Genomic DNA, 13,124 nt, shown 5'->3' with positions numbered 1-13,124 from the left:
CTTTCAGATAAAAAAACAGAAATAAATATCCAGAGGAAAAATAACCGGGAGCAGCCATGCACGTGCATCACTCTAATCAAAGTGTCCTGTGCGCACGAGGCAGAGCGCCTGAGAACTGGGCAGGCGGGCGTCAGGTCCCCTCAGCCCACGATGAAGTCGGGCTCCCACGGCTCCACGGCGTTGAACCGACTGCTCCCCCTCCCTGGGCCCCACCTCCCTCCCGAGAACTGGCCTTTCTGCTCTAAAGTTCTCACACAAAGATTTTATAAGTCCAAACCTGGACGAGTCCACCAAGTGTCTCACTTGAACAGTGAGTGAAAAATGGTGAAAACTGGTTATCAGATCTTTTATTGAAGTTAATTTCTTTTTTTTTTTTAAAGCAAACCAAGTTGAATTACAGACTTCTAGCGTGTACCCCGGCAGCAGGCCTCTGGCGGAGTGTTCTCAGGGCACTATTTTCGTTAAGTTTGTTATTTTTCAGTGCCTCACCAGCAATCAGTGTCCGGGTGCGCTGAGCTCTAATAACGGTCTGAAGTCAGAGTCGGGGTGGGGGGGTAGGGCGCGGGGGGTTCTGGGCCCGGAACCGGCAGGCTGCATCCTTGGAAAGTAACACTTGCTGCTGACGCTGAACCGCTCCAGGAGGCACGCTGCCAGGCAGCCCTGGGAAAAAGGAGTTTTTTTCCTCCTGCTGGAAGGAGCGCAGGTTGAATTTATGGAGGGTTCTGAGGAAGAATCTGCAGCGTGAAAGATGCTTTAAACTTAAATTCAGAGACTAATCTGAGAGGTAACCAGTAGATCACAACCTTCGGTGTTACAGTAAGAAGCTGAAGCTACAGAATTTTACAATTACTGGTTGGTGAGAGGAGATATTTTAAATGTGCAGAATAACTGCAAACTCATCCACCTCTGGCTTCTAAGTCCAGAATGGCTTAGAGATTCACTCACCATAATTAAAGGCTGCAATTACAGCACGTTAACGCAAGCCTCCTGTTCAGTGTAGCAAAAAGGGAAAAAAAGACATTTTCAGAATGGACTTTGAACATGGACCTCCAAGAGGGGGAAAAAAAAAACTGAGTTTTTAAAACTGACATCACAGTGGTTTCACTTTTGGATAAGAGCAACTTCTCTCTCAAAAATCACTAGCCTAGATGCTTAAAATCAAATTCTTTTCTCCTAGGTAAGGCATACATGTTGCAAAAAAAAAAAAAGTCCAGAATTATCTGTACTAGTGTGTGGGTCTATGATGTCCTTAATCAAACCCAACTCATTACACAGATGTCACACTGAAGCATTCTGAGAGCGAGTTTTCTTTCTTTAGCTCATCATATTTTATACATATCAATACACTCACAGCAAATACATTAAAATACATCAACAAGCCGAAAAAAAAAGTCACCTGTTGAAAAATATAAAATGGGCTACAAATATGAAGCTATTCCAAAAGAATCCGGCTGAGAAAAACTAACCTTTTTTTATAGTAAAGTGTTAACAACATGGTTATCACACCGCTGTCCTGTAGGTTGAGAACCAGGGGCTCTCACACGGCGTGCACACCCGTCACCCGGGGAGCCAGGAGCGTCCTGAGTTCCACCTGCTCGAGCCGAGTTTCCCTGCCGGTCTGGGCTGCAGCGGGCTAAGACCCGGCAGGCCGGGGCAGGCCCATCTGCACCACGATGCACTCAGCTCACAGCGCTGGCAGCTGACTGTCAGGCCACCAGCTCACAGCTCTTTTACTGATTACTTATGCAGAGTATTTATAAAATGTAAAGAGGTTATTATTTACACCGCCTCCCAGAGAAAGGGTTAAAATTACAGGGGAAAAGAAAAAAAAGGCCTTTGGAGTAGTAGGTGGTGTGTGTTCTGCCCTGAAGTTTTTACATTCCTTTGTGGTTATAGCACACATAACTTCTCACAGGAAGATTCTTCAGAACAATATTCATGTACGGTGATCAGGAGCAGAGATCTCTTCAGATCTTGAGTGTTGACATTAATTTTTTAATTTTAAATTGTTCTTCCTTCCTTGAGTCTCACAAGCTCCCCAAGTTAACAGGTTCCTATTAAATAACTGATACTATCTCGCCTCTAGTAGAAGACAGGCTTCCCAGGTGGCTCAGTGAGAAAGAACCTGCCTGCCAAGGCAGGACACACAGGAGACGTGGGTTCAATCCCTGGGTCGGGAAGATACCCTAGAGGAAGGAATGGCAATCCACTCCACTGTTCTTGCCTGGGGAGCCCCACGCACAGAGGAGGAGCCTGGCGGGCTACAGTTCAGGAGGTCACAGCGAGCCGGACACGACTGAACGACGGAAAGCACGTGCAGCACGATCAAGCATTTCGTGTTCTGTGGCTAGAGAAATCACCACAGAAGTATTACAAATGCAGATTTCTGGGCCAACCTCCAGAATTCCAATTCAGCTGGTGCATTTGGGGGCCCCCAAATCTGCATTTCTACAAGCACCCAGCTGATCTTCACATAAGTGATTCTGTTTTATAAAAACAGCTTTATTTTTTCCTGAAACATTTTCAGCTGAACTGATACCATGGCCGATATCAAACCAATGGGGGCCGCCAGGCAGGTGAAAAAGGCACAAGTGAACAACATTATAAATTTAAAGCTGCTCTGCAGGGTGACAGGCACATGATGGTTCGTTATATTCTTTATTCTACTTCTGTGTTATGTTTGAAATGTTTAATAAAGAAATGAAAAGAAGCCAAAAGCTCTGTAAAAAGATCAAAGCAAGGCTCCAGCCCTCTGTGCTCTTCAAGTGACTTGCCACTGGACATTTCATCTGAACTTTCACCAATTAAAGGTGTTGCCTATAATCCAGTTCAACAATTTCCAAAGCTGTTAAGACTCCCTGAAGTAATTCTAACTGTAGCCTTAAGCTTAAAAGGTTTCCCTCATCTTCTTCTAGATGAGGCTGCTCTTGAAGAGAGTAAATAAAAGTTTCCAACAATAATATTTGCTCTAAAAATAAAACTAACTTCTTGCCAGTACCATTATACCACAAGCACGGGATGTACAGTATTTACGATGGTGTTAAAAAAAGTTAAAAGGTGGCCAAGTGACAGGGTCCAACACGCACAGGGTCCAACACGCACAGGGCCGCCCCTCCTTAAGAGGCCCTTGGTCCCGCCAAATCCCTCGCTTGCTCTCTTTCCCCAGCACCTGGCATTAGGTACAGGAAGCAGAGGATCAAAACCTGTTATAAGCAGTAGCAGTGGGCAAATCCGGGGCCCAGACCCCAGTTTCTAATAAAAGGAAGCCCTGGAGACGTGGACCGGAGCAGGGGAGCCACAGTTTCTCACAGGGCCGGAGAACAAGGAAGTGCTTGGGAAAAAAAGATGGATGTGTGTCTGCAGGACATAGGAGCCAACTGAAAGCGCTCCCAATGGCCCATTTAAGCAGCAAAATAAATAACAGTATTGAATTATAACCCAAAGTGTAAAAATCAATATCCTCATGTGCATACTGATATAAATAATTGAACAAGGAAATACACAGGGAAGAACAGTTAAATCTGCTACACAGAATCCTGAGTAACTTCCATAGATGCTTCTCCCTCAAGGAGGTGGTGAGTTGCTTGCGGGGGCCGGGCACACGTGCGGTACAGAGAAGGGCATGTGTGACTGGCAGAGGCGGCAGCCGACAAACAGCACCTCAGCCAAGGGGCCAGGGCCCATCGTCGTGAGAGCACATACCCTTGACATGACGTGATGGGAACGGCACTGTCACTCTGCGGGCTCCCTCCCACACAAACACAGCAGCCCAGCCTCATCCTGAGAAAAACATCAACACACACCAGCTGGGGGGATAATGCTACAAAACACCCGACCAGTACTCCGCACGGTGTCAAGATCACCAAACACAGGGAGCAGACTGGAGGGGCCCAAGGAGATGTGATGACCAGACACACGGGGGATCCCGAAACAAGAAAAAGGATGTCAGGGAATCAGGAAAGAAACCTGATAGAGTCTGGGCGCTGGTTAATAATAATGCATTAGAACCAGCTCCTGGTTGTTACAAATGTCAAAAGGGAAAACTGGACAAAGGATACACAGGGACTCTTTGTACCATCTTTGCAACTTTCCTGTAAATCTAGAATTGTTCTAAAAGACAAAAATTTACAACTAAAAATAAAACAACTATAAATGGCCTCCTTCCGGGTGAGGGACGGGGCTGGCTGAAGGTAAAGTTAAGAGAATGAGAGGCTCTAAGCTGACACCCTCTCGTCTTAACACATGGACACTTGAGTACTGGTCTGGGAAACTCAGTTCTCCAGCACCACCTTCATCAAACTTCAGCATCACCCACAAACTTCAACTAAACGTGGGATACCATGCAATCACGAGCAATACTGAGGCTTGCAATCCCGGTGAAGAGACAGGACGTAGAACAGGTGGTAGGAAAAGTCGTGTCTGACTCTTTGTGACCTCATGGTCTGTAGCCTGGCCAGGCTCCTCTGTCCATGGAATTCTTGTGGCAAAGAGACTGGAGTGGGTTGCCATTTCCTTCTCCGGGCGATCTTCCTGAACCAGGGATCAAACTCTGGTCTCTTGCATTGCAGGCATTCTTTACCATTTGGGCCACCACGGAAAGGCGGGGGGGAGAGATAAATTAGGAATTTGGGATTAACACATTCACACATATTTAAAATAGATAACGAACAAGGACCTACTGCAGAGCAGAGGGAACCCTACTCAATATACGGTAATAAGCTAAATGGGAAAAAAATCTGAAAAGGAATAGCTATACGTGTAACTGAATCACTTTGCTATACACCTGAAACTAACACAACTTTGTAAGCCAACTACACCCCAATACATAATTTCATTTACAAAGGCGGTATTTGATAAATGCACATGGTAGGCTTGTACCACAAACCCAAACCTTTTTTTGATGACACAGCTCACCAGTAAGTTTTCTCTGTATTTCTTCCATTTCTTGTAAATTTGTTTACAAAATCATACAAATGCATTTGTGTACCAATGTATTCTATACCTTCACGAAAGCCAACATTAAGGATGAAATGAAAATAAATTTAAAAGTTCCAATGTCAAAAAAAAACCAGTTTCCACGTTTTCATCCTGCATCCCCTGGAACCTCCTGCCCCACAAGGGGACACTCTAGGGGTTCATTGGGGGAGGTAAACACTAAAGTGTTAGTTGCTCAGTCGTGTCCCACTCTGTGTGACCCCATGGATTGTAGCCGTCCAGACTCCTCTGTCCAAGGACTTCTCCAGGCAAGAATACTGCAATGGGTTGCCATTCCCTTCTCCAGAGGATCTTCCCAACCCGGGAATCAAAGCCGGGTCTCTTGCATTATAAGTGGATTCTTTACCATCTGAGCCACCAGGGAAGTCCAGCAATCTCTAAGCCTGGGCAAAGAGGTCTTAGCAGGGAAACTGGGGTTGTTGAGAGGTTTAAAAGAAAAGAAAAGACAAAGAGATGACAGCACCTAAGAGACACATGGCGAAGAGTCAAGCACCTGTGAACAGAATGTGAAGCACTGGAAGACGGGAATCGCAGCAGCATATTTTATAGACACTGAGCAGATCAATTTAGCTAGTAAGAAAGTGCCTTGAGGGGAATTCCCAGGCAGTCCAGAGGTTAAGACTGCCCCTTCCACTGCAGAGGGCCCAGGTTCCACTCCTGGCCAAGGAACTAAGATCCCACAGGCCTCTTGGTGCAGCCAAAAAAAAAAAGCACGATGAAGCAGGGTGAGCGGAGGCCAGGGCAGCAGAAACCCAGCTGCAACGACCTCCCTGCCCAACGCTGCCCAAGCGGGGGCCGTAGGCTGGAGGCCAGGGGCTACCCCAGCCCCACCCCAGCACAAGGGGTCTGATCTGATGGTAACTCCAACCTTTTAAAACAAACGTAATATAGTAAAATGAAAATGTGCCAAGCTGCCAAAACCAAAATGGAACGTTTACCACCAGCCGGCTGAAGCCCCAGGGAGGCAGAAGGGGAGCAAACCGCTCTTATGCAGCCAAGAAATGGCAGAGGCTTTCAGAGGAGGAAAGGCGCACACCGGGCTGTGGGTTCAGGCACCTGAGACGTTTGGCATCAGCTGTTCTCATGTTTCCCCACTTGAATCACAATAAAGTCAAATTAAATTCGCAATCTCTGCACTGAGCTAACCTCTGCACAGAACCTTCTTGTGAAAGATTGAGGTTATTTTTCTGATATGCCTGTTCTCTCTGTGGCAAATAACTGTAATGCCAAGGCATGGTTCCAAATTAGTCATTCGCTACAATTTAAAAATACTTCACTCCAATATTTTGCCCCGACACAGATTTCATCGCATTTCCTCAGGGTTCTTACAGTGTCTTCATATGAGGAGTCACAGAAAAATAGAGATTTGAATCTAAAAACCACCTCAGATACAGTAGTCTGTTTTCTACCAGGAACGCTTGTCCAGCTTCTCCTTTCTATAATATCCCTTTCCCCATGTCTGAGTAATACATAAAAATTTTGGAGTGAAGCAACGCTAGAAGCCTGCAAACACACATGATTTTAAGAGTGAGTGAGTGAGAGAGAAAAAGCAAGTCTGTCACATTCATCTCTCCGAATGACATTTTCTAAGGGGAAACCTCAGCCCTGGGCTGGTCGGAGCAAAGCCCGGGTGAACCTGCTGCCTTCACGGATGCTTTCTGCGAGTGTACAATTTTTGTTTGGGATCAAACCAACTTAGATCACCCGCGGTTCCTTTAAATAAGTTAAAACCAGCAGTCGTTCACATCCAAGAGCTTTAGTCATCTTGACATTCAAAAACAGGTTTATTATATAAAAGCACGCTGATCCAGATCATCTTAAAAATTTCTAGCATAATTCCCCAAGGCTGTGAATTTCAAGAAGCAACAACACCAGCCTATAGATCATACTTCAGTAAGCCAGATTTCTCTCTAAAGGATCTCATCTTCACCCATCACAACTTGTTATTTTGAGAAACAAAGACTTTTTTTTTAACATCTGTAAGTTTCAGGCACTCCATGTTTAAGAGGCTCCCATGCTGAGTTCCTTCTTTGACAACAGCACCTACCATTAGTCAACTCTATGATGACCCACCAAATCTACAAAGAAATCTACGCTGTCAAGGGCCTGACCTGTAGCAAACATGGCTACCATGTGATAGCAACCCCTTAGGTAAATATTATCACTATCCCTTTTTAAAAAGTTGAGTGAGTACTAAGAAGCTCGGAGAGGTCAAGTGACAGGCCAAGGTCTTAAAAGCTACTGAAGTGGCAGAGGAAGGTCTCACACCCAGACCAACTCCAAAGGCCAAGTTCTGGCTGCAGGACCTGCTCCTCCTATGATTGGTGCATGAATTTTACTCCCAACCGGGCTGAAAAGTTGGATTCTTTTTATATGCCTGCCTGTAAGGACTTTTTTGAGGACTTGTCTGTTTAACCATTTCAGAACCCTGGGCATCCCCTACGTGACATTTACATTACAGGGTGGTTTATTATTATTATTATTATTATTATTAGATATACAGCTGCTATCTCTACGCCCACAGGAGATACAGAGGGCCCAAGGACTCTAAATTTCAAGAGAACTGCATCAACAGTTAGCAAAACTGCAGAGATTTGATAACTTCAATGCTGATGCTATAAAGTTGCTGGCCCTATTTCCTATTACTAGGCAAATAAGAGTACTTATTTAACCCCAAAGTATCACGAATTGAAAGCAATTAACAGCGTTTCCAGCCTAAATCAGATCTCAAGCCTCACAGTCATGTAGACTGACAAGAATCTGCACAAAAAACCTGCTGAAAATAATTTTTCTCAGAAGCTGTTAAAACAAACAAAAATTCACACTTTAAAGAGCACTTCCTTTACTTCAGAAATCTTTTTCAAGACACAAGCTTGTTTGTTGAATCTAAAATAAAAGCCAAAGGTTTCACAAGCTACTGTTTAATCAGTAGCTGAGTCCCACCGGGTTCACAGACTTCTGTGAGGTCCTGTATCTGGAGCTGCTAAAAGCTTCCTCTGTGCTCTGTGACCTAACATGCCACAGAATAATGCAAGTGGGTTTCCCAATCTCACCACTATCCTGGTATTAATAACGAGCAGTGGACTCAGAGGAATGCCTCACGTGTACCCGATCTTTCTTTGCGACGTGAATTCAGAGTCTTGCAAAAGGCACCTAAGTATTTTCCAAGAGAAGAAAGGTAGGAATGACCGGACTGTAATCTTAGTTTGGTAACTGAAGTGCTTGAGTGTGTCTAAAAAACATTCGGTAACTGAAGAGTGTGTGTTAAAAACAGTGGACTTCCTCTCTTTACATAAGCTTCCTAAGTGAGGACCAGCTCTTGCAGAAATACATATTCTCAGAAAAGGAGTGCCCCCTACTGAAGAGTGTGTGTGTGTGTGTGTGTGTGTGTGTGTGTGTGTGTAAATAACAGTGGACATCTTCTCTTTACGCAAGCTTCCTAAGTGAGGACCAGTCCTTGCAGAAATACAGATTCTCAGAAAAGGAGCCCCCACCCCAGGGAGGACATAAGGGACGTAAGTGATAAAGAGATCCACCACCGCAATTCAACCAAGAAATGCCTTCGTGCCTGATGGCAAAGGCAATCTGCATATTCACAAAGCTCACCATGACCGATGGGTAAATGATCTTTTTTCAACTTCAGAATCTAGAAACGATTTTGGATGACAAAGAAATCTTTGGATAAATGAACTTCGATTTAAAAGCCAAATTTTAGTTAACCATCTCATTTCCCAATGGCAAAGGCTAAATTGCAAGTATTTTTTCAAACCTATTGTTGATAAGCCATGCTTTCTCCAAGACACTACTAACTAGTTAGAACTTTAAGCAGCATTAAGATCAAGGGGGCAAAGACCCAACGCAGTGGATCTACTCGGAATCTGAAAGTGGCCAGACTTCCCTGCGTAAGGAGGACAGGCCCCCAGTTAATCAAAAGCTTTAAAAGTTACTGTTTTCAATCTTTAACTGTTTTTTTATCTCCCATGTATGTTCCAGAGGGCTTCTTCTTTCTTGATCATCGAGCTCAAAGGTTTCTTTATTTCTCTTGATCTAATACATCTTGGTCAAGAATCCATCTCCATTACTAGTATTAAAAATCTCTTTTGAACGGAAATACAAACTCCCAGATCTATGTGAGATTGTGCTTCCTTCCCAATAATTTAACCCGGGCAGGTACTTGTCATCCACATGCTGCAAGTCTCACCATAACACCCTCCAAGCAACGAACACGAAGGGAAAATCTACAAGAGCTGTTATATGTCACCAAATAGCTCTTTATGTTTTTTTTTAATGCCAAGATTTGATATTTATATTTACAGATTAATTTTCCCGATTGCTGTCTCACTCCAACAAAAATGTCAATTTTTTTACTCATACCTCCATAAAATTTGAAAAGAAGGGAATAAAATACATGTTAAGAGATTTATAGGCAGACACATTTCCAAAGGTTCCTACATAGAATCTGTTCTCCAAAATATGTAAAAGTTCGATGAACTGCAAAGTCATCTGGACACGTCCTGAATCCCTTCTGCATCCATATTCTTTATCCACTATCCTACTCTGCAGATAATTTTCCATTTCACCATGAATATCTTTCAATATCAACATCGACATTCCTCCCTATAGTCTTTTATAACTTCCCAGGTACTTTCTGGGACTCTTACCTGGGCTGCCTACACACTCATAATGTTCGCTCTTCTTATCTATCAGATCAGAAAACAGCATTCACCTCACAAATATTTAAGGCAGTGGCTGAAATTTAGTGATACACGATATGTTACAATGATAACAGTTAATACTCCACTAAAGGGCACTCAATGACATAACCTGGTGTGTCTCTGGAAATAATTATATTTAGCTGCCATTGTAGATGTGCTTGAAAAATATGTCTTTACTAGAGACAGTACCTTCTACATTCTGTACCCAATTAACATCATTCTAAAATAACTCTTGACCTCAAGAGTATTCTAAACAGCTAAGAGACTTGATATGGTAAAGCAGAAAAATCACACAAGTAGGGGAATCTAAGACCTGGGTTTTATTTGTGGCCCCACCTACAATTTAGCTGTGTCACCTTGGGTAGGTCATTGGACCCCCAGGGCCTCACTATCTTCAACTGCAAAACGATAAAAATTGGACTAAATTTTCTTTAAGGCCTCTTCCATCTCTAAAATTCCATGATTCTGTGAAATTTCAGTCTCCTCTCAATCCAAACAGCAGCAGCAGCAGATAACAGCAAATTAGCCTCGATTCTTTTTTTCCTTACAAGAAAATTATCCAACTTGAGATGTTTTCCTGGATTGAAGTTTTATAGGGAAAAATAAACCACAAACGAAAACGATGGGAGAAAAATAAAAAAGAAAATCACACACTGACATAGCTAAAATAGAAACTTCAATCACCCCCTGGGCCATTTTGTCAATAGTTATTCAAAGGCTGCTACTCTAATCACTGGCTTCCTAAAACAAAGATATTTATAGAGCTGCTTCCTTCTCATCCCCAGAGATCCAATTCTAATAAAAAGCACAGCGTTTTGAAATCAATTGACAACTTCGGAAAGAGTTGCAGGGAGCGAAGGAAACTCTGCGAAGCTCTCCAAACTTATCTGCATTTAAAAGTACGATTAGGGCTAAGAAACGGTTCTTATTATAAGATGTGAGCGGCGAAAAAAGCACAGGAGGCAGGTGACATCTGGGGAAGGAAGCAGAACTGCGGGAAGCGATGTAGGCTGAGGACCTTCGGGCAACAGGTCCAGAGCCGGGACCGCAGCCTACCCCGGGGAGGGGCTGGGGGCTGCCGCCCGGCTAGCAGCCTTCCCCGGAGCCCCATCCGCAGCGCCTCGCCCCCGCTTCGGCCCTGGAGAGGCAGCCCGCCCCCACCTCACGCCCCTGCGGCAGAACCTCGCCTCAGCACGGGCTCCGCCGGGCCTCCCGCCCCGGGCAGGCCCTCCGCTTCCTCGGCGCCGAGGCCGGGCCGGGCCCGCCGCCTCCTCCCCGGCCGCCCCCCGCCACCGGCTGCCCGCCCAGGGCCCGCTCACCTGCACCTGTTTGCGGAAGTGGCGCGGCCCCGGCGCGGCCCACGGCCAGGAGCAGCAGCAGCAGCAGCAGCGGCAGCGGCGGCGGCCCCGGCATCTCGCCCGCCGCGCGGCCCCGGGGGCCGGCTCTCGGGTCGCCCTCCCTCCTGTCCGTCGGTCTGTCCCCCGGTCGGTCCTGCCTCCCTCCGCTGCCTCAGCGGCACCCGCGCCGGCTGCTCTCGGGCACGCGTCGCTTCGGCCACACCTCAGCCCGGCTCCTGGTCCGCGCCCACCGCTCCGACCTCGGAAACACCATCCTTCCCGCCCGCCCGCCTGCCCGCGCCGCCGCCTCTCAGCAGCAGCAACGGCAGCCGCTCTGCGGAGCCGCGGGCCCCGGCGGCCGCGCTCCCACCGCCATGATGGGCTGCGTCATGTGACGTAGGGCGGGGGGTGGGGGGTGGGGCGGGACGCCGTGATAGACAGCCCGTCCCGCCAGTCGTCAGTTCCACACCGGCCCGGGAGACCCCGCCCACCGCCCTGGCGGAGGGACGGTGGCCGCCGGTGCGCCCCCTGCAGACACAGGCGTGCATGGGCAGCAGGGGATGCCAGCAATTATTTTAAAAAAAAAAAATTTTTTTTTTAAGGTAAGTATAAGAAGACAATGAAAAGCATCCAGAATCCGTCCTGAATTTTTTTCTCAGTATTTTAAAAACGTGTAAAAATAGGCCCCTTTTGTCTTCAGCCTTTTTTACTCGTAATAGGCGTTTTAGATTCTTCTTAGGTTGACCTATTCAGCCACGGAGAAGCTTTGGGCTTTTTAATTTCAGTTCGACAAGAATAGAATACTGTCTCCCCTCGCGCCCGCTAATTCGGCTCCTGAGATCAAGATGTTCCCCTTGACATGAGTGCCCTTCCTGTCCTTTCTTTGCCACCTGGCACACTCCCTTTCCAAGGTGGAGACTCACCTGAAGAATACAGTCATCTAAGGAGGCCTCTCCCAACCCCAGGAGAAATGACTGTCATCTCCTAGTCCCCTGCCGTGGCCCTGGCCCCACTGCTATCCCGGCTGCCAGGCTGTATGGTTCCTGCGACTGTAAGCTCCCTGAGGACAGGAACGGTGCATATGTCAGCTGTGGGTGCCTGGCATTGGCGGGAGGCCTGGCTCCAGGAGGCATTCTCTACAGGAGTAGTGCCTGGCCTGGTGCCCGCCTCTCCCCACCAAGAGACAAGGCCCAGCCAGCAGGTGAGGAGAGACCATCCTGCCACAGAAAGGCGAGAGAAAAATTATTTTCCAGGTAGAAGTAACAATGAGCAGAAGCTTGGAAGCTGAGAAAATGCTGGGCTTTTCCAGAGAAGGCACTCATAGTCCAGTGTATGCATGAGAGGGACTGACTTGAACCTTATCAGATGGGGCGCTACCAACTGGCTGCAGGGGGGCCTCCGCAGTTCTCCAGACGCCTCAAGTCCATCTTGAATGCCAGCTCTCTGCGGTGCTGATCCCTTGAGGACACACAGAACATGTCCAGGGAATATTTGTTGGACATATAAGGCAAGACAATAAACACCTAAGTAAACAAATAGCTGGAATGTGGAAGCGCTGGGTTAAAGCATCCATGGCTGTCTGCTGATCTCTATGTGCAAAAGGAAAGGAAGGCAAAGGTCGAGAAACAAGACACAGTCACCTGTTATGCTTCTACTTTCTACTGGGATCAGGAAGCTCCGGATTTTGAGTTTCAGGGAGCCGGCGAATGCTCACGCTGTTGTCCCGGGAGGAGTCCCTAGATTTGTTCACAGCAGTGCTGGCCCAGCCAAAGCCCTGCCTCTTAATTAAAGTGCGTTCCAACCACAACACATCAGATCACAATCCCAAAGCAGGTTTCGTTATTATTCAAGTGGCCCAAAAGTTTTTTAGAAAACGTGTTTCCTTTCCACTTCACAGAAGAGGGGTTAAGGTACACATTCCTTGGACGGTGTCTAATGGAAACCTTTACCCAACAAACTACCTCACTGCTCACACCTTTGCCCAGTACTTCTCTTGAAGTCTTGAAGACTTCCAGATAGAGAATTTACAAAGCAAATGAGAACCTGTTTGCTTTGTTTCATTTCCTCTAGGAGTCAC

The 13,124-nt window shown here is 46.4% G+C and overlaps 1 protein-coding gene across 3 annotated transcripts in view; it reads right to left on the bottom strand.

Annotated features, from left to right (window-relative positions):
• The window catches only part of LMTK2 (lemur tyrosine kinase 2), a 74,993-nt gene extending 63,550 nt beyond the window's left edge, over nt 1–11,443 (bottom strand). The window contains exon 1 of one of the 3 annotated variants that reach the window (XM_044935564.2): nt 11,030–11,443. In XM_044935564.2, coding sequence (XP_044791499.1) covers nt 11,030–11,123 — 94 coding nt within the window. In that variant the 5' untranslated portion in view covers nt 11,124–11,443. The remainder of the gene's footprint in view (nt 1–11,029) is intronic. The other 2 variants (XM_025275575.3, XM_025275576.2) reach the window with 2 other exon arrangements.
• Nucleotides 11,444–13,124: the final 1,681 nt, after the last annotated feature.

The sequence above is a fragment of the Bubalus bubalis genome, chromosome 24 (genome assembly GCF_019923935.1).
Source record: "Bubalus bubalis isolate 160015118507 breed Murrah chromosome 24, NDDB_SH_1, whole genome shotgun sequence".
Classification (NCBI taxonomy): Eukaryota; Metazoa; Chordata; class Mammalia; order Artiodactyla; family Bovidae; genus Bubalus; species Bubalus bubalis.
This window is presented reverse-complemented; position numbering and strand designations above follow the sequence as displayed.